Here is a 26,437-nt window from a genome sequence, read left to right as displayed (position 1 = left end):
AGAGCGGCTCCTCTAAGAATCATAGAGAGAAGGATAGCGGGTTAGAGCGGGTCCTCTTCGAACCATAGAGAGGAGGAAAGCGGGATAGAGCGGGTCCTCTACGAACCATAGAGGAGGAAAGCGAGATAGAGCGGCTCCTTTACGAACCATAGAGAATAGAATGTTAGGATACAGTGTCTCATCAAAGCGCGGCCTGCTGGGAGTTGTAGTTTTGTCATAGAGAAGCGCAGTTGTTTACCAGGTCCTGCCATAGAGCAGGGACAGATGAGACAGAGCGCCGCTGTCGAATGATAGAGCGGCCACTGAGCTGGGACACTGCAGGGATGTGAGCGCCCAGTCTGCACATAGCTGGTAATAAGTAGGCGGCAGGGACGTAACTAGGAGAGACTGGGCCCCATAGCAGATTTGTACATGGCCCCCTCCTTGTAAAAATCGCACATTTAAACACCGAAATATACACACAAAGTTCTACAATCATACACATGCTACACATATTAAAACACACATGTAATAACTCTTACTCACACATTTATGTACATACATATATGTATTTATGCACTCATACATACATTATATAAAAACTCAGAGGGGGTAGAAGCCCTGAAATAATCGCAAATGTTAGCGTATGGTGGAGCACTTTTCACACGTAGAAGCTGGCATAGAAATAAAAAAGGGCGCAGGCACAGGGGGTGGCGGGGCTATCATACACCGGCGTACATTTATACACATGTACAGTATATACACACATGGGCACCCTGTATACACATACATACAGTATGAACACATACTGTATATACACATCATATACAGCATATACACATGCAGATACACACAGCTGCATACTTACCACCATGAGCCTCCTCAGGTGACAGCGGGTGTACAAGGTGGGCCCATGATGTTCCTGGTCATTACTGGGACAGACCTCGCTCCCTTCTCCACGCACGCATGTGCGCTGGGATTCGCGGTTGCATAAAATGAGTAAAACTCCCCTCTCCTCTCCGGCGGGCCTCTGTAACTAAGTTGTGCCGCATTACATGATATTTGAAGATTCACCCATTAACACGGGCCCCGGAGCAGCCGCTATGGCTATAGTTATTGCCCTGGAAGAATGCATGCTTTATGTTACTATTAGGTCGCGTTCACACTTTGCGTTTTTTTAAACAGCTGAATAGGAGATTTGCTTAATTACATTGATGTCAACATTGCGTTTACAAAACACACATTAAGGCGATGTTAACACATGTGTTAACAAAGTGTTCAATTGTTAACGCATGCATTAACATGCATTTTGTAAGCGCAATGTTGACAACAATGTAATTAGGCAAATCTCTTCAGCTGTTTGAAAATGCAGGGGTTAAACGCAAACAAAACACAACGTGTGAACAAGGCCTTAGGCTGGTGCCACACGTGCCGCTTTGTCTGCGTTTGCGGACAAACGGCCTATGGAAACGCCTGCGATCGGGAACGAGCTGCCAGTGTTTTGCGTTAATTTAATGCAAAACACTGGCGGCTCGTTCCCGGTACCACAGAAACGCCGATGCGATCGGGCTGCCCCGGTGGGTGCGGCTTTGTTTGCGTTTACAAGCGCAGACAAAATGGCACGTGTGGCACCAGCCTCAGGCCGTTGTGTGAAGGAACGACCTAAAAATTATTTTGGTCAGTATTTTTGTCAAATGTGTCACAAGAAAAGGAATTCCGTGCTCCTCATTTATCATGCAAAGTCCGACACAAGTCTGTTGCACACCCTGTGTTAAAGGTGCACAAAAAAAAAAAAAAAAGATAGTTTGATTTGTTGCTGAGCAGCTGCCTAGCGCTGGTCTGCGGGGAATGATTATTATTGTAGCGCAGAAGCTGAACCTCAGATCATATAAATATCATAATGTTAAAAATCTATAGAAATTATATTTCCAAAGATAAATTTGCCTTTAATCGTAATCGGTTAATGGTGGTTATGTGTGCGATGTGTGATATTATTACATGAACTGTAATAATAATTATTCCATGTATCAGAAATATTGAGAGTTGATGGATATTTCAAGCAACCCATAGCCCTTCCTTATCTTTCCTACCATGTTGCAGTCTCATAGCAGTATAGAGATCACACACCTCACATTATCTATGTTATTAGTTCCATAATACATGTTTCCTGTGCATAATAAATAGCCTGTTTGTTCTCAGGTTTATAAATTACCCAGAATGCACAACTCTTGGCACCCGCATAGTCATGTGACCACCTCTTTATACTTCGACCTAAGTGTAAAGTTCTCCCCTCACTAATAGATGTCCCTGGTGCTAGGTGTGTGCACATAATATCACTGGCCTGTAAGTTTTTCTCTTTTATTGCTTTCATTGTGTCTGCACTGTGTCTTGTCAATTATTGCTGCGTCCTGTGTGACCATCTCCAGTCACTGTTCATTCTGCATCAACATTCTCCAGTCACTGTTCAATCTGCACCAGCATTCTCCGGTCACTGTTCAATCTGCACCAGCATTCTCCGGTCACTGTTCAATCTGCACCAGCATTCTCCGGTCACTGTTCAATCTGCACCAGCATTCTCCGGTCACTGTTCAATCTGAATCAACATTCTCCGGTCACTGTTCAGTCTGAATCAACATTCTCCAGTCACTGTTCATTCTGCATCAACATTCTCCAGTCACTGTTCAATCTGCACCAGCATTCTCCGGTCACTGTTCAATCTGCACCAGCATTCTCCGGTCACTGTTCAATCTGCACCAGCATTCTCCGGTCACTGTTCAATCTGAATCAACATTCTCCGGTCACTGTTCAATCTGAATCAACATTCTCCAGTCACTGTTCATTCTGCATCAACATTCTCCAGTCACTGTTCATTCTGCATCAACATTCTCCAGTCACTGTTCAATCTGCACCAGCATTCTCCGGTCACTGTTCAATCTGCACCAGCATTCTCCGGTCACTGTTCAATCTGCACCAGCATTCTCCGGTCACTGTTCAATCTGAATCAACATTCTCCGGTCACTGTTCAATCTGAATCAACATTCTCCAGTCACTGTGCGCCCTGCCCCCGCGTCCTCCGCTCACTGTGCGCCCTGCCCCCGCGTCCTCCGCTCACTGTGCGCCCTGCCCCCGCGTCCTCCGCTCACTGTGCGCCCTGCCCCCGCGTCCTCCGCTCACTGTGCGCCCTGCCCCCGCGTCCTCCGCTCACTGTGCGCCCTGCCCCCGCGTCCTCCGCGCACTGTGCGCCCTGCCCCCGCGTCCTCCGCTCACTGTGCGCCCTGCCCCCGCGTCCTCCGCTCACTGTGCGCCCTGCCCCCGCTCACTGTGCGCCCTGCCCCCGCGTCCTCCGCTCACTGTGCGCCCTGCCCCCGCGTCCTCCGCTCACTGTGCGCCCTGCCCCCGCGTCCTCCGCTCACTGTGCGCCCTGCCCCCGCGTCCTCCGCTCACTGTGCGCCCTGCCCCCGCGTCCTCCGCTCACTGTGCGCCCTGCCCCCGCGTCCTCCGCTCACTCTGCGGCCTGCCCCCGCGTCCTCCGCTCACTCTGCGCCCTGCCCCCGCGTCCTCCGCTCACTCTGCGCCCTGCCCCCGCGTCCTCGGCTCACTTTGCGCCCTGTCCCCGCGTCCTCCGCTCTCTATATATCCTCCTCTTTGTATAATTAGTTTTATATGTTGTGTTTCTTGCACAGGACACATCACTGCTGCCTCCAGAGCACTGTAATATGGAGGTAAATGACTACATGTCTTCCTCCCTGTGATATGTGGATTCTTTGGCTCCTATGATGTCCTGTTCTTCCCCAGGTCAGTAAAAAGTTGCTAAACTCTGTCCCTGGCTGTGTTGATGACGTCCTCCATGGCCTGACGTCTTGTTCTCCTGGACTGCGAGTACTTCAGGGACACCGCGTTGTATTACGTGAGGATCTGGATCGCGTGAAGGGACAGGTAGCGCTATTGTCTGGAGGGGGCTCAGGGCATGAACCCGCTCATGCAGGTAACATTGTGTTCTCCCACCTGTCACTCTTCATTATATTAACTTAAATCCACTGATCCCGCTCTGTTCTTGTGTGTTTTGCATAGAATTTATATGATTACTCACCCTTCCCTATGCCCATTCGCAGGGTATGTTGGTCAGGGCATGCTCACAGGGGTCATTGCCGGTCCAGTCTTCACATCCCCTCCTGTTGGAAGCATCGTAGCAGCCATCAGGACTGTAGCACAGGCAGGAGCAGGTACAGTTCTTATCAGTCTTCTTTATATGTGTTTTTCTATTTTTATTATGTCCCTGATCCCAGAGGGATTTTTGAACATTCTGTTTTTTACAATTAAAAAAATATCTAAAACAACAGTCACAAACATGCAATTTTTATACCATTTTCACTTCACAGTAAGAACTGCTGAAATCAGAGGAATCCAATCTACATTCATTAGCTGATCACCATACATCACCAAAAATGCAGTACAATACTCGGGGTGGAGTCACACTTGGTGCTTGCGTTGCGTTTGTAAACGCAACACAAGAACCTGGGGGGCCTTAGTCCTATCACTTATGCGTTTCCATAGAAAAGCATATGCGATCGACCCGGCTTGAGACTGCACTTTCAGGCACAATGTTATAGAGCAAGAAAAGCTGATAAGATTAAACTTTTTATCCTATGTACAGAGCATGAGGAACTGAACAGATTGTACATAGTGACCTACCTACAAACAGTATGTTGTATAGCAGGAGGAGCTGAGCAGATTGTACATGGTGTCCTACCTGCAGGCAGCATTTTGCTGAGCAGATTGTACATGGTGTCCTATCTGCAGGTAGCATGTTATAGAGCAGGAGGAGTAGAGCAGATTGATTGAGTTTTTATAGTAAATATTTAATGTATTCTGTAATTAATATCTGTGCTTGTCATTTGTTTGTTACACACCTGTTCATTTACACGAAGGCAAAAACTAAGAATTTAATTTTTGCTTCTGCTCTTTCCTCCAGCTGGGGTTCTATTACTGGTGAAGAATTACACTGGTGATCGCCTGAATTTTGGTTTGGCTCTTGAGCGTGCGAGGAGGGAAGGGCTGGAGGTGGAGATGGTGGTGATTGCAGATGATTGCGCCTTCTTCTCTCTGCGCAAGGCTGGACGCCGTGGCTTGTGTGGCATCATCCTGATCCATAAGGTGTAGTAATTTTCTAATATTGATGGTATACTCTATACGTGTGTGTGATATCTGGATGGATTATCATCAGTGATACAGAAGAAAGATATGCTAACGTATATCAATCCAATGAAGGGCAATTGGATACTCATTTGACCTCCATCTGATGAGTAAGTTTTTATGGGTACAACTAAAGGGGCTCAACACTGAGGCCATCAAATCAGTACCAACACCAAACAGCTGTTGGAATGGGAACTATACATTGTACAGACCTGGATGCAGCATTGTCTAACAGATGCATGAACTGATCCCACACAATAAGAGGAATATGCTAGAAATACTGAGTGCAGAAAGGATCAGGATATATTCTATGCATATAATATTTAGTCTGGTCTGCATTCTCATGTATAAAGGACTTGTCCTTCCCGTGTCTCAAATCTGCCTGTTGATCAATTGTTGCCGCTCATTTAAAACTCTCTGGCAGAATCTATGTAGTAATTCATAGGTTTCCATGTAATACATTGTACAAGTTATCCCCAGAACAATGAGTACACTGTAATCTACACAAAGAATAATACAGGCGGTCCCCTACTTAAGGACACCCGACTTACAGACGACTCATAGTTACAGACGGACCCCTCTGCCCACTGTGACCTCTGGTGAAGCTCTCTGGAGGCTTTACTATAGTCCCAGACTGCAATGATCAGCTGTAAGGTGTCTGTAATGAAGCTTTATTGATAATCCTTGGTCCAATTACATCAAAAAAATTTTAACTCCAATTGTCACTTGGGCAAAAAAAAAAAATTGTCTGGAGCTACAATTATAAAATATACAATTCCGACTTACATACAAATTCAACTTAAGAACAAACCTACAGACCCTATCTTGTACGTAACCCGGGGACTGCCTGTAGTAAGACAAAGGCATCAAGTTCAATCTCTAACCCTAGATTGCGACTAGAGGAAGGCGACTTCAATGATTTTTAGAAAGTGTCCCCCAGACTTCTTACATTTATTAAATTGTATTCATTGTAGATTGCCGGAGCTCTAGCGGAGGAGGGAAAGGGTTTGCAAGAAATTGCTTCCTTTGTGAAAACTGTTGCTGCAGGAATTGGTATGAGACCATTTGTATTAAGTATCTACCATATAATTAAAAGGAATACCAACACCATCCTGGCCTATTAGATATGCTGTTACATTTGTTTGCAACTAGATTTGGACATGAGGGTTTAGTTTACCTGTGACTAGTACATTTTTGCTCCTAGATCTGCCAGCTCATACATACATAGGTGTAACCTAAAGCTCCTGGCCCTACGTGCAAGATCTTAATAATAATAATTAATAATAATAATTCCTTTTTATATAGCGCACACAGAGATTTGCCAAATCAGTCCATGTCTCCAATGGGGCTCACAATCTAATCATCCTACCAGTATGTTTTGGAGTGTGGGAGGAAACGGGGGAAACCCACACAAACACTAAGAGAACATAAAAACTCTTTGCTGATATTAATCACATTATACTGTAAAAAGGTGTTTTTAAACCCCCTTACACCACTAGGCCTTGGCACTGCCTCAAGAGATGCACATATTTTATTACTAATCGCTGTTTACTTTATGTTGCTAAATTATTTAGCCACCTATTAGTTCTGTGATCTTAGTAATGCTAGGCGTGCATGGTTAAAGCTTCTTTCTGATGTACACACACTCCTGTTATATTTTGTAGGTACTTTGGGAGTCAGCCTCTCGCCGTGCAGTGTGCCAGGCTCTGGACCCACCTTCACACTTGGCTCTGATGAGATAGAACTGGGATTAGGTAAGAAGTCTAAAAACACAGTAATTATAGTATAGGTGTCCCTAATAGGGGATTGTACTTACCCTGGTAAACTTTCCTGTATGTGTTCCCAACTCTTTAAAGGAAACCTACCTCCACGGATCTACCTATAAAGGTAGATCGGGTGGTAGGTGCATCTATAGGATGTGAGGATATCCCTTTTAAGGGCTAATCCTCATCTCCCTGCAATCTTTTTATAACTTTTATTTCCCTAATATGCAGATTTTCTAAAGAAGCTACTGGGGCGTGGAGTAGCCAGAGCTGGGGCTCCGCGGTCACTGCTCCGAAGCCGGAGCTACTGCTCAGACAGCAGGCTTCACAGACAAGGGCGCGCAGCTCCTCATAGCTGCGTACTGAAGATATCTGGTAGGAGCATCAAAGAGACTACTGGGGTGCAGAGTAGCCGCACTGTGTTACCTCAGCTCCAACTACTCCACGCCCCAGTAGCCTCTTTAGAAAATCTGCATATTAGGGAAATAAAAGTTATAAAAAGATTGCAGGGATGTGAGGATTAGCCCTTAAAAGGGCTATCCTCACGTTCTATAGATGCACCTACCACCCGATCTACCTTTATAGGTAGATCCGTGGTGGTAGGTTTCCTTTAGTCTTTCTAGTGAAAGTTTGCTAAAAATGAGGCACAACTAGTAAATCTGCCTTGATTAATGTATGAGAGGTATGAGTATCTACATATACTTTATATAGGTTTTAGTAATAACTTTTCAGACCTGTGCAGTTTTTTAACCAATTTTATTCTAACTGTTTGTGTTTGCTCAGGTATACATGGAGAAGCCGGGGTACAAAGATACAAGGTATGACACTGACATATTTGTAACTTTAATGTGTTTTGTGAGAGGAGAGAACTCTGCATCAGGTTATCTATACCGGCTCATAGTTTGCTGTCTGTGAATAGAAACACTCTTGCTTATAAACTGATGGCTCTCAGAAGTAGACAGCAGACAGAGAGCTTGGAAATGGTGTAAACTTAAAAACAGTAGAGAGAATTGACTAAGACTGATATTTCCTCTACAACAGATGATGTCTTGTGATGAGGTTGTGAAAATCATGATTGATCACATGACTGATCCAACCAGCAAGTCAAGAGTAGAGGTACAATCTGGTAAGTACAACCGCTCATTGACAGATTTCCCCCTCTCTCGCTGGGCCCCCAGGCCATCACCACAGCACAGAGATCGCCAAACAAGACTCAAGTCATCCTCCTGCAGTACCAGGCAGCCAGGCCATCAGGTTAGCACAGTTAGGCTCCTGCTCCGGGCCCCACAATTCTTCTTGTTCCGAAGGCCCTGAATGGAATCTACAATGATAATCCAAATTTTCCCTCCTTCTTTCAATGGTATTGGGAGCCGATTTGGTTGAAAGCTTTGGAAGAGAAGTGAGCAGTTAGTTACAGCTTAAGTGCTGTGTTGGCACAATCAATAAATACATATGGGCTTTGGGTTACAGATTGGACAATTTTTCACACCCCGACATGTCCTCGGAATCCTCCTCCCTACTGAAAGCGGGAAGAGGAGTGAACATCAACAGCGGCCAGTGATTGGCCGCAGCCGATGTGCAGGGTGTTTCCTCAGTGATGTCACTGTTCTTATGGATAGTTACTTCACTGGTACGCTCAGCGGAGGCCGGGGATGGAGACAGTACAGTTGCATCCATACCTGATAGTATGTCCTTTACGAACATATACGTCACTCAGCAGGAGAGAGCAGGATTAAAAGACATCACATGCTACCTCTTTCCATCCCTTGTTTTCTGCAGAATACAATGTATATTGGCAAACTGAGGCACGATTGGTGCCCCAACCTGCTAGCATACATCTCTGGACACGCTCAGTTTAAATGTCAGGAGCTTTCCAGGCACTTACGCTGAGACTGTCCATATAACATGGTGTGAATGTAGTCTAAATAGTGCACCATCACTGATCTTCCTATGACATTATGCAATAAAAATAAGCATTCAGCTGATCTCCACCATTTTAGATACTGATGGGGTCATGATTTGTAAAGCTCTATAGAATACGATTTCTTTATAAATAAAGATTATTATTATATCGGTAGGACCCTGCAATCATAATTTATAGTATATACTGTTGATAAAACATATATGTGTGTTGTAGAAACTACATGAAAATTGATATTATGTTGTTGTATTCTTTTTGGTCATCTGGGTGGTGGGAAAACCCTGCGGCCATACAAGCCGCCAGCTATACATCTCTATGGCTGCTACGTCTATCCTTCCACTAAGTTAGGGTGGATTTTCTTTTCTTACAATGTGTTTGTGTCTTTTCCCAGGTGACTCCATCATTCTAATAGTGAATAATCTGGGTGGTTTATCCTGTCTGGAGCTGCAGGTAGTTGCCAGCTCAGCTGTACGTTTTCTAGGTTAGTAAAAGAAAACCTCAGCCATTCTCCTGCTTCAGTGACTTCATTACTCTCACACTAACACTCATCTCAATGTGATAAAGAGGGTCGTGGATTACGTATAGAGCGTGCAATGACTGGATCCTTCATGACAGCCCTTGAGATGAGCGGCGTCTCTATCACCTTAATGAAGACTTCATCAGAGATTCTGCAGTTGTTCGGTAACACCTTTCTCCTTTCTTATGTTACTACATATGGCCACATTTTACTATATTTTCTATCATTATAATATTTTCTTTGTAGATAAGGAGACTTCTGCTCCTGCTTGGCCTAGGGTGTCACGAAATCCTGTAACGGGTCGGATGCGAACTTTTCCATGTGCTCCTGAAAGCCCACAGCCAAAGGAGTCCAATCCTGATGGTATGTTCAGAATATGTATCAGATGTGTTCTCTTTGTTTAGTCATATAATATGTATATCATTGTTATTGGTCAGATTAATCCCAAGTTATAACATATATTTCTTTCCTCGTGTTAGTCGTGAGTGTACAGGTCTATAGCCGTGTGCTGGGCTACGTGTGCAGCTCTCTCTTATCCCTGGAGGAGGAGTTGAATGATCTGGATCGGGCCGCTGGGGACGGTGATTGTGGGAGCACTCATGCTCGAGCAGCCCATGGTGAGTGACTGTACGTCCTATAACATTGTGAGCCATGATTCCTGCTACGTATTGGTTCTAAGTGTAGGATTTCCGCAGCCATCCAGGACTGGATAAGCAGCGGGCAGATTCCTTCCCATCCATCGAGGTTTCTTGCAGCATTGTCACATGTCCTGCTGGAGAAGATGGGGGGCACTTCAGGCGCGGTAAGGAAATCTATCCATTGCTGTAAAAGATGGATTTTTGGACCAAAGAGATCTAACACTTATTCCTTTTTCAATGCATGTGGTTATGTGTCCTTGGTAGGGCATCCCCTTTTTTGATACATGAAAATGTACCACACAATTTAATGGGGTCATCCCACTGACAACATTTATCCATTATGCACTTCTAATAGACTGACTCAGCTATAACCACCAGTCCCATAGCAGTAAATGGGAGAATAGTTATATGTACACACTAGGGGGGATTTATTATACCTGAACGCTTTGTGCTCCAGCATATGATGAAACCCAGCACCTCCAGCACTGCAAGTTATATCAGCTCAGACCTCCTGGTGTATCTGGCAGCTAGGCTACGCGGCGTACAATTCTACGCTCTGCTGGCAACTGCACCCCCTTTCTTGCCCCTGTTCACCTACTTAATAATTCCTCTATTTATATAGCTCACATAGATACCACAGCGCTGCACAGAGCTATGACAAATCAGTCCCTGTCCCCAATGTGGCTCACAATCTAATCAACCTAATAGTATGTTTTGCAGTGTGGGAGGAAACCAGAGGACCCGGAGCAAACACGGAGGGAACATACAAACTCTTTGCAGATGCTGACCTGGATGGGACTTGAACCCAGGTCCCCAGCGCTGCAAGGCTAAAGTGCTAACCACTAAGCCACCGTGCTGCCCTAACTACTTGGCATTGGCATATTCTCCATGCCTGGTGGTTTGCAAGGCACAGCTATTATTTCATGTGTCAAAGTTGTTGATTAATAAACTACAGTCTACATCAAATTAAAGGTGTTGTCTGGTTTCAGCAAATTAATTATATTGTTTGTGTAATAAAAAGTTAGACAATTTACCAATATACCGATATTTCTGTATCAATTCCTCACAGTTCTCTAGATCTTTGCTTGCTGTCATTCTATAGGAAGTTCTTGTGTCCAGGAAGCTTCAGGTGTTGGCACCTGTGTGACATGACCAGGGAAATAACGAGCTGTGCACCTTTGTGACATCACATGACCAGCGATACAATGAGCCATGCACCTGTGTGATATCACATGACCAGCGATACAACGAGCCGTGCACCTGTGTGACATCACATGACAGGGATATAACGAGCCGCGCACCTCTGTGACATCACATGACCAGGGATATAACAAGCTGTGCACCTGTGTGACATCACATGACAGGGATATAACGAGCCGCGCGCCTCTGTGACATCACATGACCAGGGATATAACAAGCTGTGCACCTGTGTGACATCACATGACAGGGATATAACGAGCCGCGCACCTCTGTGACATCACATGACCAGGGATATAACAAGCTGTGCACCTGTGAGATAGCACATGACCAGGGTCAGATTTCAACACACAGGAAGTAAACAATGAAGCTTCTTATAGTATGACAACAAGCAGAGATCTAGAAAATCTTGATGTAGCGATACAGAGAGAATATTACAAAATTTAATAACTTATTACACAAACAATAATATTAATTTGCTGAAATGAGACTAAGCTTTTTGAAAAAAGTGATGCAGCATTATAAAATTTTCATATTTTAGTTGTTGGTTACAGACAACAGTGTACTAATATCCCTCTTATTGTTCACTCTAGTTGTACAGTCTTTTTTTGATGGCTGCCGCTCAACCCTTGCAACATCAATCTGGACCCCAGGCATGGGCAGCGTCAATGGAGGGCGGGGTAGAGGCTATGAAGAGGTAAGAGGAGCACTACAGCTCTAAATTACCTTTCCCAGTGTGTTTCCTACGCAAAATAAAGCAGAATAAAGCATCTGTTGCTCAATTTATTAGTTAACATTGGCTCATATGGCCTCTTTAGATACGGAGGAGCAGAGCCTGGTGACCGGACCATGGTAAGGATGATTACAGCTTTTTACTTTGAGTTGCACAATGCATCAAATCTTCAACACTATTTTGAAAATTGTACTGATTGACTATGCTGAGGTTTGTACGGTTCTAGGGAAACCCCAACCCCTCCAAGTTTTCCCTGCTGTGGTTCCCGTACTGCTCAACATAACTAAGCATCACATTATGTGAACTTGGTCCATTGGGATTCAACCCCCTTTCCCTGAGCATGTCTATGGGAATATTCAGTACCCAAGAGCTTCAATAGAGTTGCACTGCATTACAAGCCTAATGCACTGATGTATAGAAATGGATCATCACTAGATATTGGTATCAAAATCCAAATTCTGGTATCGGTGCAACTCTACATTTACTATAGAAATAGTCATCATACCCTGTGCCCTTTGCATACTTTCATTACTTAATTCACCTCTCCCTAAATAGTTGCCACAAACACTTAAACCCCCTGTTCCCCTGCCCTGATCTGAGACTTTAGAAGTGCCTTACTGATAGGTTCCCTGCACAAGTCAGCAAACATTTATACAAATCCTCCTGCAATGAGGCAATGAAGCGGAATGGAGGGCACCAGGTATATTTGACTCTTCTTGCCTTTTCGCTTTCTGTGACTTATGATCTTATCCATTTCCATCACATGACTGCTATTTCTCTCTAGCTGGATGCCCTCTCTGCTGCTGATACCATCCTGCAATCTCTGCGCACCCCAAACTCCAACGTCATGGAGATCCTTGGCCGGGCTGTAAAGGTAAGACTTGCTTTGCACTGGCCGGGCATGTAATGTACTCAGCTGATTCGGTGACATTTTCATGCAGAGCGCCGCTGATGCTGCGGAGGAGACGAGGCACATGACAGCTGGAGCCGGCCGGGCCAGTTACATCGGCTCCTCCACTCTCAGCCGTCCAGATCCAGGAGCCAAAGCTGCTGCCGCCATCTTGCAAGCGATTTGGGACGGCCTGAATGATGGTTCTTAGAGCTGAAACTGCTACTTATACAGTATATCTCCAAATCTAAAGATTAGGGCAGAGTTATGCAATGTATCTGACCTTCATATTCATACAGGCGTATTATGTTCATTTATTAGTAAAACCTAATAAGAGTTTTTGCCGCTGTGATCAATACCTTATCAGCCGGGTTCTGACACCCAGCACCATAAAGGGGTAAAACATGAACACCTTCTTGCAAAAGCAGAGCCACACCTGACCATGATTTGTGCTGGTATTGCATTTTGGCTGTATAGAGATGAATGAAGCTTAAAGGGGTTTGCCCATGAAAGAAAGTTCTCAAAATTGAATCCCCTAATTTATACAATAAATTTTAACCCCTTACTTTACAATGTTACTCAATTTTATTTAGCTCCTATCACTCCTATCAGTGATGGTCCGTGTAAGATTCCAGGATGTGGGAGGGGACTGTCTAAGTAGACACTTCATGATCCCTCTGAATCCGCCGGACCATCATAACTGCGCAGGACTGTTCTGCTCCATTAATCACTATGAAGCTGACGGAGATCGGTGAGCACAGCGCTTGGCAATTTCCATCAGCTCCATAGAGATTAATGGAGCAGAAAAGTCATGCTCCATTACTCTGACGGACCCCTCGTTTTCACAATCTATGGGGGTCTCAGCACTGAGACCCCCTATGATCAGCAAGTTAAGCCCTATTCCGTGACTAGGGCCTAACTTAAGTTTGTGGGAAGAATTTTGTCTTTTTGGGAATACCCCTTTAACTGCAATACCACACACCACTCCTGGTCAGGATAGGATTTGTCGTTCACCATTAAACAGTTCAAAGGAGAGTAGTCAATTGACACTATAGTGCAGTGGTGGCGAACCTATGGCACAGGTGCCATAGGTGGCACTCGGAGCCCTCTATATGGACACCCTTGCCATCACCCCAGGGCAGGGTTCGCCAGACAGGACTCAAGGCCTCTTGCAATCACAGGTAGACCAGGACCCTAGAAGGAAGCTACAATGATAAACTTCTTCTCCTTCTTTCTACTGTATTGGTGTCCTCAGGTGTCTATGCAATTTAAACCTGTGACAGCGCAGGGAGTAACAAGTTGATGCTTAAATTGTGGCTTTGGCACTTTGAGAAAAATATGTGGGATTTGGTTGTAGTTTGGGCACTTGGTGTCTAAAAGGTTTGCCGTCACTGCTATAGTGGCTGCAGATATCCACATCTATGGCTGTAGCAGCATTGCTTTTTTATACAAGTTTAGAATTGCATTCCCAGTACATCAGAGTGACATAAACTTCTGTACATTCCTGAAATAAACAAAGACTTGTTACAGAGATGATTGATGGTATTATATGTATCATGCAGCTTCACTGTCATCATGTATGAGGTACGTGGTGTTACTGAGGGGACGACACTGTCCTGTGCTGTCCTGTGCTTTTGGATTTATATTACATTTGCTCTATACAACCCGGCGGGCATACCGCAGTGAGGTGGAGGCGGTACCCCTTCATAGAAAACAGCGCAGACCCAGCCGCACACGCGGGGAAAGATGGAGCATGCTCTATCTTTTTCCCTGTGTACCGCCGCCGGGCCGCCATTGCCGTCTATGGGGACGTATATGTGGCTGCAAATTTGCATATACATCCCCCAATGCAGCATTTTTATCATTCACATAGACCCTTAATAGAGCTTCAGCGAGTTTTTGACATGGGACATTCAACTTCATGATTTGTAGGACCCTCCACAGCTAACACTACACATCTTTGACTCTGTCCATTCCGTTCCATAAAAAAGGAGCCAAAGGTGGGAAGTAGAGCATGTGGCTGAGGGTGATGTCACACATGGCGGTTTTGTCCGGTTTTCGCAATTAAAAATGCATGTGTTTTTTAAAAACGGACACGTTTTTTATGATTGGAAAACGCACTACCTAAAAACGGTCCAAAAACGGCCTAAAAACGCCATGTGTGACATCACACTGATGGTGGTGAGGAGAGGCTTCAGAATACTCTGCAGGGAACCAGCAACAATCTACTGATCCAACCGATCCAATCTACTGATCCAAATCCTCAAGGCAGTGTGTATGTGCAATAAATCAACCTCAAAGTGGGCTTGTCATTATGCAAAGAAGCCATCACAACACACTAGGGCCCTTGGCTAATGATAAATAGGTCCCCTGACTATTGTATATACAGGCGGTCCCCTACTTAAGAACACCCGACTTATAGACGGCCCCTAGTTACAAATGGACCTCTGGTAATTGGGAATTTACTGTACTTTAGCCTTGGGCTACAATAATCAGCTATAACAGTTATCATTGGGTCTGAAATTAAGTTTTATTATTAATCCTGGTTCTTATGACAATCTAACATTTTTTAAATCCAGTTGTCACAGAGACCAAAAAAAATTTGGTTACAGCTACAATTATAAAATATACAGTTTCAAATTACATACAAATTCAACTTAAGAACAAACCTACAGTACCGATCTTGTACCTAATCCAGGGACTGCCTGTATTTGGTAAAGACTCACTCCGCTACAGGCAGTCCCCGGGTTACGTACAAGATAGGGACTGTCGGTTTGTACTTAAGTCGATTTTGTATGTAAGTCGGATCTAAGATCGCGGTCCCGTTATAACAGTGGCTTGTAAAGCGATTCTGTGTGCATAAAGAACAAGCCACTGGTATAACGCGACCGCGATCTTAGTGATGCAAGCGGAGGGGGTGGTAACTAAGGATGCTGTCGCGCGATACCGGCGGCTTGTAAAGCACTTCTGTGCGTATAAAGAACAAGCGGCTGGTCCTTAGTTACCACCCCCTCTGCTTGTATCACTAAGATCGTGGTGCCCTTAGCGCTTCCATACACATTAAGAACAAACTGCTGGAATAACGTGACCGCGATCTTAGTGATACAAGCGGAGGGGGAGGTAACTAAGGACGCAGTCGCACGATACCAGCAGCTTGGAAGCGCTTTACAAGCCGCTGGTATCGCGCGACAGCGTCCTTAGTTACCTCCCCCTCTGCTTTCATCACTGAGGAGGCGGCGGCACACACATACTGCGATCCGAGGAACGGGTCAACCCTAGATGCAAACGGGGTCCTCGGCCGCGCATGCGCGGGTGAGGACCCCGTTCGTAACTACGGGTTGTTCGTAACTCGGATCGTCGTAAGTCGGGGACTGCCTGTATTTGCTTTGCTTTGGATTTATCAAACTTTTTTCATTTTATTCCTTTCTTTTTTGGGACTTTTTAGTGGTTTTACACTTTTTTTCTGACTTTTGTTTCACAAAGTTTGCCATGGTTTTTTTTTTTCATTAACCCCTTAACGCTGAAGCCACTTTTCACCTTCCTGACACGGCCCATTTTTTCAAATCTGCCCTGTGTCACTATAAGTGGTTATAACTTCAGAACGCTTTAACATATCCAAGTGATTTTGAAATTGTTTTCTCATGACACTTTGTACTTCATGTTAGTTGAAAAATTTTGGTAGTATGTTTTGCATTTATTTATGAGAAAATCAGATATTTGGTGAAAATTTGGAAAAATTCTTAATTTTCGAACTTCAAAATGTTCTACTTTTTCCATACATAGTCATAACCGCAAAAATACTTAATAACTAACATTCACCGAATGTCTTCTTTATGCCTCTGTGGTTTTTTATGCATACTCTTATTTTTGTAAGATGTTATGGGGCTTTGAACTTTAGGTGTGATTTTTCACATTTTCACAAAAAACACAAAATCCTGCTATTGAGGGACCTGCTCAGGTTTCAAATCACTTTGAAAGACCTAAATAAAAGTAATACCCCATAAATTACCCCATTATATAAACTACAACCCTCAACGTACGTAAAACAACTTGTATGAAGTTTGTTAACTCTTTAATTGTTTTACAGGGGTTAAAACAAAATTGGATGCAATTTTGAAAGTGAAATTTTTTTGGCTAAATGAATGTGTTCTTCAAAAAATTTACAAATTTTCAGTGGATAAAATACCAAAACGCTCCACAAAATGTGATACCCAATCCCTCCCGTGTATAACAATCCCCCATATGTAGTGGTAACCAGCTGTATGTGCACACTCCAGGGCATCAAAGAGAAGCTGAGCCATTCAGAACAGATTATGCATTGTCACTTTTTATTGGCTATACAATCTTTATTTTTTTGGCAATTGGGACATATAAGGGCTTATTTTTTGCGACATGAGATGCACTTGACAAATATTTCATTTTAGTGGGTCAGCTTATTGATGAGATTTTATTAACTCTTGAATGTATGGGTGAAAAGAAAATTGTCAATTTTGGTTTACTTTCTTTTTGTATTTTTTGGGGGTCGTACACCGTTCACTAAAAATACTATATTATCTTTATTCTATAGGTCACTACGATTACGGTGATACCTCATTTATATAGTTTTTCATTTATTTTTACAATTTTACTGGATAAAAACTAATATAGAGGAAATCTCATTTGTTTTTGCATCACCATCTTTTCGGAGACATAACTTTAATATTTTTTGGTTGACAGAGCTAGTTTATGGCTTATTTTTTGCGTGTCGAGTTCTTTTCAGTGGTACCATTTTGGCGCACATAACTTTTTTTGATCACTTTTTAGAACATTTTTGTGCAGAGATTTTAAGAAAAATGTACATTTTTGGCGTGTTTTTCAGGTTTTGTTTTTACGGCGTTCACCGAGCGGGTCCAATAATGTTTTTGAGTTATTGTACGGATTGTTACGGACGCGACGATACCAAATATGTGGGGTTTTTTTGGCGATTTTGTGTTTTTCTCACTTTATTGCATGTGTATAGGGAATATTTGTGTTTAGGGGACTTTAACTTTAATTAATTCTTTTATTGTTTTTATTTAATGTTTTTAACTTTTTTAATTTACTTTTACAGGTAAGCTTGAACAAGCGATCCACTGATCGCTCGTTCAAGCTCTTCTTCACATTACACAGTGTAATACAGATGCTGCTTATGCTCAGTGTGTTACAGCCGGATCCTGCCAGAAGGCACGGACCCGGCTCCCGGAAGGAGGATCGCGCAGCCCCGGGCACTGGCCGCTGGGGGGTCCGATTCCCTGTTAAATGCCCCTGAGTCATTCATGCCATATCCGGGAACTTGTAGGTTTTGGGCACACAGCGGGGCTCATTTACTAAGGCTCCTCGGAGCGCATTTTCATTGGGTTTCCCGACAATTTCCGGTTAGCTTACAAGCACCGGGAAGAAGAAGGTGAACTCCGGCGGACCTCAGCGGGGAAGCGACACATGCAGGATATCGGGCGCACGATGTTGGTGAATCGCGCCGGACTTCATCTTCGTCGGACATTCCGGATCGGGGATCGCGATAGGATCGGGTAAGTAAATGTGCCCCAGTATGTTCTTGGTGCGTTTTTAAACTAATGGAAAATGTTAACACAGCCGCTTATACTTCCAAGAAATTAAGAAAAATGGATTCAAACCAGCCAAATGCATAGAAAACATGCATGCTTGACTTGAGCACTATCCAGACTGATGCACAGTGGCGCCTCCATGCTGGAAAACATTAGCATTGCTCCACTCACTGCCATGTGTGAACCATCACCTAGTTTGCTGAGGAGTCACTCCTTTATGAGAAGTTTAATGGAGTCAGACTGTCAGTCCTGTGAGTTGCCAGGCACATTATTCTCATTTGTGATGTCCAAACCCTGATTTATTCTGAATTCTCAGATGTGAACAGAGACGGTTTCAGTGAAGTCCACGATACTCTCCTGACAGGACAGTACTGGCAGCCTTTCCTTTAACAAAGATGTCCGCCTTTCCGCTGCCATCATCAGAAGAACGTTTCCTATTGGTGGAAGGAAGCACGTAGTATGCAGTGCGCGTCACGCGCTGGCGGATAAGCGGTTACTATGGTAAACAACACTCCGGGATCATGGCGGCGGCGCTATAGATAGAGCGGGACACCGGGCCCGGGTGAGTCCGGGTTACATCATCTATTATGTGCTACACATTCAGTTACCTGGAATATTATAGGCCGAGACGCTGCGGGCGTGGAACTACAACTCCCAGCATGCCCCACCCTATATTGGAACATGCAGACTTGTTGGGAGTTGTAGTTCCACCCACACACGCAGCCAATTCCTGACTTTCATCCTTCTATGTTCTCTATGTCTATCAATGATAGATGTGGGGTCCCAGCGGGGTAACCCCAAAACAGCCGCAGAGAGTTATAGGTGGCGCCCTGCTCCCTACAAAGGCCACAACCTGTTACTACACCCATAGCTATTAGTCATTTCTATAGGAGACGCATTGTAGTTACACTCTCAGGCCACTATACAGAGCATGGTGTTACCACCATATTTTACCCCATTAAACCAGGCGCCCCCTAAGGTCAGGTATGAAATGTTATTTCACTTTTATGTGAAATCTTACCCGTTTCCCTATTTAAAAAGAACTCCTCCAGAGTCAATTGAAAATGAGCAGAAATGAGTCATATTTTCTTCTGAGATGAGTTTGGAGGCTTCTGGGGGATTGTCATTTCAGAATCCCCTATCTTTGACTCTATTTTAGCAACAACAATGCATCTGGTGTCATTAAAGATAAGGATTTCATCTTTCAGACGGCATCAGGCTTGTGGTTCTGTGATCTATAGAACGGGAGATACCAGCAGGTAAATGCTTAGTTGGAGATGTGGTTCCTGCCTATGTCTTTGACTACCTGTACCTCTGGGTTTGTAGATCACAGAACCACAAGCCTGATGCCGTCTGAAAGATGAGATTCTTATCTTTAAATGAAATTGGCACTTGGATGCTGGCCTGCTGAAACAAGATCCACTCTTCCTTTCTGCTTCTAATATTTTAGTTTTTGGGGAATATACTGTAGTCTTCTAAAATTATGCAAATGAGCCTCAGAGGCTCCTATCTATGTCACATTAACCCCTGCTAGCTCTGTCATGTGATACAAAGAAAGAAAATCCGCGCAGTGGGGAAAAACCTCAATAGAGGGGGTGCAGAGCGACGTTTCGGTGTGATGAAGGTGGTTCCCACCGAAACGTCGCCACTGTTTCAATAAACCTCACCCTTTGGAATTTTGTAATTTTGGAGTGCTGTCTGTCATGTGATAATTAGTCACTCCTCCATCCCCTGCCAGAGAGCTGGTTTAATGGTTATCAGACGAAGAAGCCAGAAGGGGCTTCTGTGACGTAGTCAGGAGCCCCTGAGACTCATTTGCATAATTCTAAAAGACTATTAGACTAAGCTATTAGTAGCAAAAAGAAGAATGGATCCTGTTTTAGGAGCCGCGTGTTAGCATGGAAGTGCACTCGGTTTAGAAGCACTGCATCCATATGGCAGATTTCCTTTCATATGACACCAGTTTCTAGATATCATAGAACTGAAGATAAGTGCTTCTGAATTGCAGAGCACCCTGCAGAGCAGCCTCTAAACTTGACTCATCTCAGGCAAAATATGACTCTTGTCTGTTGATTTTTTTTATATAGCTTTGAAGGAGATTTTTATTAATGAATAAACAGATAAGATTTCACATAAATTAGGGAATTTTATAAAGGACATTTCATCCCCTACCTGAGGGGGGCGCCTAGTTTAATGGGGTAAAATCTGATGACAGGTTCCCTGGAAGTACATTCGGGTGGTGCATTCTGTTAATGACAGAATTCTGTTAATGACACACCCCATTGTCAGATATTGATTAGGCTGTAAATAGTTATTCATGGATAACCCCTTTATTTTTATTATGTGTCTGTGAGTCATATTATTTCTATCCACTTCTCTCTTGCTGTTGTGTTCCTGTGACTGCAGGTCAGTGTGGGGCCAGGATGCTGCAGCCTGGGAATTACAGCCTGGTCCTTACTCTACAGTTCCTGCTCTTGATATACGATTTGTTTGTGAACTCCTTTTCGGAGCTCCTGCGGTCCGCTCCAGTCATCCAGCTGGTGCTCTTCATGTAAGTATCAGTTTAGCTGCTCTAAAGACATTAGATCTGTCAGCCACACATCGGCTGTCCCAGAAGCCCCCCCCCCCCCCATATGTGGATTGTGTAGTGAATTAGGAGAGTCGGTGTAGCTTCCAACGGGTTAGATGGGTTTGGCTAATACCCATGATATGTTTGGGGACCTTAAAGGGGTTTTCCCACGAAAAAAAGTTAGGTCCTATCCACAGGATAGGGTCTAATGTGCTGATCAGTGGGGGTCTCAGTGCTGATACCCCCACAGATCATGAAAACGAGGGGTCCGATGGGGTCCCACGTACATCTGTCGGACCCCTCGTCGCTCTGTCAGACTAATGGAGCAGACGGCAGCGCATGACTGTTCTGCCCCATTAATCTCTATGGAGCTGACGGAGATCAGTGAGCGCGGCGCACGGCAATTTCCGTCAGCTCCATAGAGATAAAAAGGAGCAGAACGGTCATGCACGGCTGTCTGCTCCATTAGTCTGACAGAGCAACGAGGGGTCTGACAGACCCCTTGTTTTCTTGATCTGTGGGATTATTATTAAGGGAGTAAAGGCTTTTAGGCAATTTATGTTAAATAGTGACGAACCCCTTTAATTTGTAAACTTTTGTGCCACAATAAATCATCTTTCTGTATCAGTTTGCAGGATGTCGGCATCTTATTTGCAGCCATTGTCCTGTTCCTTATGCTGTTTAACACGTTTGTGTTCCAAGCTGGGCTGCTGGGCTTACTCTTCCAGCGCTTCCAAGTGACCGTGCTGCTCTGTGCTCTGCACCTAGCCCTGAGCGTGTCCTTACACGTATGGCTCATGGTAAGTCTATTATCATCATCTGTTACATTACTTACCAGTGGGTCAGGACTCCTGATAAGAATTCAGCTTAAAGGGAACCTACCACCCCGATTCTACCTATAAAGGTAGAACGGGTGGTAGGTGGATGAATGGGACGTGAGGATAGCCTTTTTTTGGGGCTAATCCTCACGTCCCGGCTATCTTTTAGAAAACTTTAATGCAGGCATATGTAAAAAATTTTATGCGGCTACTGGGGCGTGGAGTAGCCGGACATGAGGCTACTAGTCGCGGCTACTCCACACCCCAGTGGCCACGTTACTCCGCCTACCATTTAATCTTTTCTTCCTCTTCCTAGTCCCCGGCGTACTGCGCATGCGCAGAAGGCCGCAGATGCCGGGGGGCTTGGACGAGGGCGCGCAGCTACGAGGAGCTGCGTGCCGAAGATTAAATGGTAGGCGGAGTAACGTGGCAACTGGGGCGTGGAGTAGCCGCGACTTCTAGCCTCATGTCCGGCTACTCCACACCCCAGTAGCCGCATAAAAAAATTTACATATGCCTGCATTAAAGTTTTCTAAAAGATAGCCGGGACGTGAGGATTAGCCCAAAAAAGGGCTATTCTCACGTCCCATTCATCCACCTACCACCCGTTCTACCTTTATAGGTAGAATCGGGGTGGTAGGTGCCCTTTAAAGAGAACCTGTCACCAGAATGCTAATTTTTCACCAAGAACAGGTTCCCAAATTCCATTCCATTAATATTCCAAGGGTGCTTTTTTTCATGCGTCAAAAACAGTACAGTTTCTTTTTAATCGCTAAGTTTAGCTTACTTGGATCCCTGGGAGTCGGGGGGCGCAAGCATTTGAAATCTAGACGTCAGTCTGTTCCTGAACACGCTCTAGTCCCCTTCCCTCTCCCTCCCCCAGACTCATTGCACTGCCGCCCAGTGTTGATGTCATCTCACCGCTGAAAGCATTTTCTTTTCTTGCAATGTTGGCAAAACCCTTGAGAGAAGTGGCAAGAAAACCCCAAAATCTACTTACCCTGCATCGTGCTGGTACTTCCAGCTACTGCATGGCATACGCTTCGGCCATTTACTTCAGCTAAAGGAAGGTCACTTCCTCTGTCATCACAAGTGACGTCACATGGTCCCCGGCCCCCAAGGGATTTTCACAAATTCTTGGAAAACACCTTTTAAAGATGAGACATGGGCTTATAAAAAGCCGCCTTCCAAAAGGAAGCACTAGAGGCTTAGTTTCCATTTGCAGATCCCATTGCTGATCAGCGGGTATTATCATACCTGGTCTGTAATGGGTTTTTTTTTATTTTTCTTTCCTAGAACCTACGATGGAAAAGTGAAAACACTTTTGTGTGGTCAGATGGACTGCAGGCGTTATTTGTCCTGCAGAGAGTCGGTAAGTAGTCTTTGCTTTTAGGATAGGTCTTCAGTATTACTTTACTGATAAATCCCTTTAAAGGAGATCTACCACCAGGATGAAGGATTGTAAACCAAGCACACTGACATACTGGTGTGTGCCCCCTCTGGCAGGATCTGCTCATCTTTAAGCTTCTTATCTCCTGGTTTTTACATAAAAAGGCTTTTAAAATTATGCAAACAAGTCTAAGGAGCTCCAGGATCCATAGCTGCTAATGTAGCATAATTTTAAAAGCCTATTTTTCTTAAAAACCAGGGGATAAGAAGCTTAAAGAACAGCAGATCCTGCCAGGGGGGGCACACAGCAGTATGTCAGTGTGCTTGGTTTATAATTCTTCATCCTGGTGGTAGATTTCCTTTAAGTCAAAGTTAGCTGGAGCTGCCTGATGATTTTGCATCTTGTAACACAGTTTTTTTCTATTGGCAGTGGCCGTGCTGTATTTTTACTTCTATAAAAGGACGGCTTTAAGTCTGGGAGATTCCCGCTACTACCATGACTCCCTGTGGCTACGAACCGAGTTTGCCAGAGTACGGGGTTAAATTCATTAATGGACGTTTTGTGGCTTTGGGAGGACAGGTGTAACCCAATGCATGGTCCTCCAGAACATTAAGGGTGCGTTCACACGTGGCCTTTATGCACACGTTTACAAACGCATCGCAGCAGCTGAGAATAATAATAATTTTTATTTATATAGCGCAATCAAATTCCGTAGCACTTTACAAATAGATGAGATTTGCCCAATAACACTTCTGTCATCATTGCGTTTCCACAACACATGCATTAACGCAATGTTAACACGTGCATCAGCATAGCACTAACAAACGCATGCGTGAACATCGCATTAACGTGTGCATTTTCTAAAGGCAATGTTGACGGCAATGTAATAAGGCAAATCTACTCTTCTCACCTGCTGTGCGTTAACGCCACTTGTGAATGCACCCTAGAGGAACAGATAGGTCGATCTTCGTACCTTCTATGAATGGACTGTCCCACATCTATATTGGATCCATACTTGCCTTACAGTGACATCTTAACCATTGAGGGACACCTTTTATGTTTATAAGTATCTATCCAGTATTTTCCGAAATGTTCATCTAATTATTATTATTTTTTTTTTTTTAGAAATCTGTAGTTTTTGTAAGTGAAATGTGTGAATATGTAAAAAAAAACCTTGGCTAATGTTTGATATTTGTGACTTTGAAAGTTTTTAAGATTTGATATTTTAATAAAATTATATTTCTCACATGTTCTCCAGCACAGAGGTCTCTTATTTGGGGCAATGGGAATTTAAAGGGGTCCGTGTCCTGAATAATATTTGTAGCCTTGACTTTAGAGTCGGGAAAGTCACCAGCTCTCAGGACATGTGGAATGGGAGGGAGTGGATTATACAGCACGCAGAAGGTGCGCATAATTAACAACATGGAGAACGCAAGAGCCCTGCTATATGTAGAACTTTTAGAATTTGTTGCCAAATTTCAGTTTTTTTTCATAACTAAACACAAAAGATATACATACATATATATATTATACATATAATTTGAAGTACAATGTGTGACAAGAAAACTTTCTCAAAATACCCTGGACTAGGGGAGTAACAAGGAGAGGCTGGGCCCCATAGCAGATTTCTCAATGGGGCCCCTCCCCATTTAAGAAATATACATAATACACACTCCTATAAACACACATTAATATATTTATATATACAGTATATAGACATACAGCATAAACCTACTTGCAGTATACACACACCACATATACATATAGCATATGCACACATACATACAGTACCATATACACCCACAAAACATATGCACACACATATAAAACACATACACATCACACATACAGCAAAAACACACATACCGTATTTTTCGGACTATAAGGCGCACTAAAAATTCTTAGATTTTTTTCAGAAATCAAAGGTGCACCTTATATATGAACCATACTTACAGACAACAGCTGCTTTGAACTGTGCACAGGTCTGCCACCTGCTGGTCATTCACCGGTATAATCAGGTGCGCCTTATACTTCGGTGCGCCTTATATATGAACCTAGACGTTTTAGCAGGAATTTATTGATGGTGCGCCTTATATACATACAATACCATATGCAGACATGTGCTGGGACAGCTCCCTGCACTATCATTGTTCCTCTCCTAAAATAAAAAAAACACACTCGCCTTTCCACATTCCCTCCCAGAAGCTCCTGTCTGCTTCTGCTGTATGTAGTAGAGTCTGCAGGTGATGACATCACGTGATGATGTCGTCTCTGCCTGCTGGCTTCAACGCTACACACAGCAGAAGCAAAGGAGAGAGGAGTTGCTGCGGGGGAACGTGGAAAGGTGAGTGTGTTTTTTATTATACTGTTGGGGGTGGAAACAATAAAGGGGGCAAAATAATAGGGGAACTTGCTTGTGGGCACAATAAGAGGGGCAATATGAGAGTGAGCCCCTACTTCTGGGGGGTTACTGTAACAGGGGGAGCCGCCAGTGGCGGGGGGGTATAAAAGTGGGAGCTGCTGGGAGAGGGCACAATGTGAGGGGGATCTTCTGGGGGCACAATAAGGCCGCGGTCACACGATCCGCTAGGCGTCCGTTCATAACGCGACGCTAGCGCACAGGGGGGCGGTCCTCAGCCTGAACGCACATGCGTTTCCAGGGAAACGCATGCAATCGGCTTATCAATCGCATGCGTTTCCCTGTTAACGCATGTGCGTTCGGGCTGAGGACCTCCCCCTGTGTGCTAGCGTCGCGTTATGAACGGACGCCTAGCGGATCGTGTGACCGCGGCCTAAGAGGAACTACAATGTGAGAGGGAGCTGGGGGGACACAATGTGAGGGGGAGATGGATGGCACTAAGGCTACATTCACATAAATGTGTGCCCGGGATGAGCGCTGCTGGCCCATGCTCCTCTACGTAGAAATACATGGTGCACAGCGCCGTAATACGGTTAAAGAGTACATGTCCTATCTTTTCCCCGGATGCGGAATGGTACCTCTCCATGTGCCCATTGCCAGCCTATGGGGCATGTATATACGCAAGCATATATATGCCCCCCAACGGTCGTGTAAATGTAGCCATAGGGTGAAATAATACTTTGTGAGGGTGAAGTAAGGGGCAGAGCAAAAAGTGTAGCTCAGGCCCTCTTTCTCTGATAAACGTTGGGAGGTATACATACATTTTATACACACATAACCCAATACCCCAGATGCTGGGGCCCCCTCACACTGTTACCCGTGTAGTTAC

General features: G+C 44.3%; 2 protein-coding genes across 6 annotated transcripts; both read left to right on the top strand.

The window, feature by feature from the left end:
• Positions 1 to 199: 199 nt before the first annotated feature.
• Positions 200 to 14,361, top strand: TKFC (triokinase and FMN cyclase). Of its 4 annotated transcripts, XM_072118490.1 has the most exons (19): positions 200 to 351; positions 2,179 to 2,322; positions 3,663 to 3,701; positions 3,775 to 3,964; positions 4,092 to 4,202; positions 4,952 to 5,133; positions 6,147 to 6,225; positions 6,837 to 6,926; positions 7,719 to 7,753; positions 7,977 to 8,061; positions 9,248 to 9,337; positions 9,421 to 9,537; positions 9,620 to 9,736; positions 9,853 to 9,990; positions 10,069 to 10,175; positions 11,802 to 11,905; positions 12,027 to 12,060; positions 12,726 to 12,815; positions 12,883 to 14,361. In XM_072118490.1, the coding sequence occupies exons 3-19, from the start codon at positions 3,696 to 3,698 to the stop codon at positions 13,039 to 13,041; spliced, it is 1,734 nt and encodes a 577-aa protein (XP_071974591.1). In that variant the 5' UTR covers positions 200 to 351; positions 2,179 to 2,322; positions 3,663 to 3,695; the 3' UTR covers positions 13,042 to 14,361. The 4 variants fall into 4 exon arrangements, with proteins under 4 accessions (XP_071974591.1, XP_071974590.1, XP_071974592.1 ...); XM_072118489.1 differs by lacking the exon at positions 2,179 to 2,322 and having other exon boundaries at positions 205 to 351; XM_072118491.1 differs by lacking the exon at positions 2,179 to 2,322 and having other exon boundaries at positions 209 to 355; positions 3,662 to 3,701.
• Positions 14,362 to 18,719: 4,358 nt separating this feature from the next.
• Positions 18,720 to 24,439, top strand: TMEM138 (transmembrane protein 138). 2 transcript variants are annotated; one of them, XM_072118486.1, is made up of 5 exons: positions 18,720 to 18,913; positions 20,819 to 20,963; positions 21,610 to 21,781; positions 23,096 to 23,171; positions 23,619 to 24,439. In XM_072118486.1, exons 2-5 carry the CDS (start codon positions 20,836 to 20,838, stop codon positions 23,729 to 23,731), a joined length of 489 nt encoding a protein of 162 aa, XP_071974587.1. In that variant the 5' UTR covers positions 18,720 to 18,913; positions 20,819 to 20,835; the 3' UTR covers positions 23,732 to 24,439. The 2 variants fall into 2 exon arrangements, with proteins under 2 accessions (XP_071974587.1, XP_071974586.1); XM_072118485.1 differs by having other exon boundaries at positions 18,721 to 18,974.
• Positions 24,440 to 26,437: the final 1,998 nt, after the last annotated feature.

The sequence above is a fragment of the Engystomops pustulosus genome, chromosome 7 (assembly GCF_040894005.1).
Source record: "Engystomops pustulosus chromosome 7, aEngPut4.maternal, whole genome shotgun sequence".
In the NCBI taxonomy this organism is placed as follows: Eukaryota; Metazoa; Chordata; class Amphibia; order Anura; family Leptodactylidae; genus Engystomops; species Engystomops pustulosus.
This window is presented reverse-complemented; position numbering and strand designations above follow the sequence as displayed.

Excerpts from the sequence above, each read along its gene's own strand:
- TKFC (XM_072118490.1), top strand. Across the intron at positions 4,203-4,951 it reads TGTAGCACAGGCAGGAGCAG|CTGGGGTTCTATTACTGGTG; the intron begins GTACAGTTCTTA and ends TCTTTCCTCCAG. Across the intron at positions 8,062-9,247 it reads AAGAGTAGAGGTACAATCTG|GTGACTCCATCATTCTAATA; the intron begins GTAAGTACAACC and ends GTCTTTTCCCAG.
- TMEM138 (XM_072118486.1), top strand. The coding sequence starts at position 20,836 with ATGCTGCAGCCTGGGAATTACAGCCTGGTCCTTACTCTACAGTTCCTG. Across the intron at positions 20,964-21,609 it reads ATCCAGCTGGTGCTCTTCAT|TTTGCAGGATGTCGGCATCT; the intron begins GTAAGTATCAGT and ends TTTCTGTATCAG. Across the intron at positions 23,172-23,618 it reads ATTTGTCCTGCAGAGAGTCG|TGGCCGTGCTGTATTTTTAC; the intron begins GTAAGTAGTCTT and ends TTCTATTGGCAG.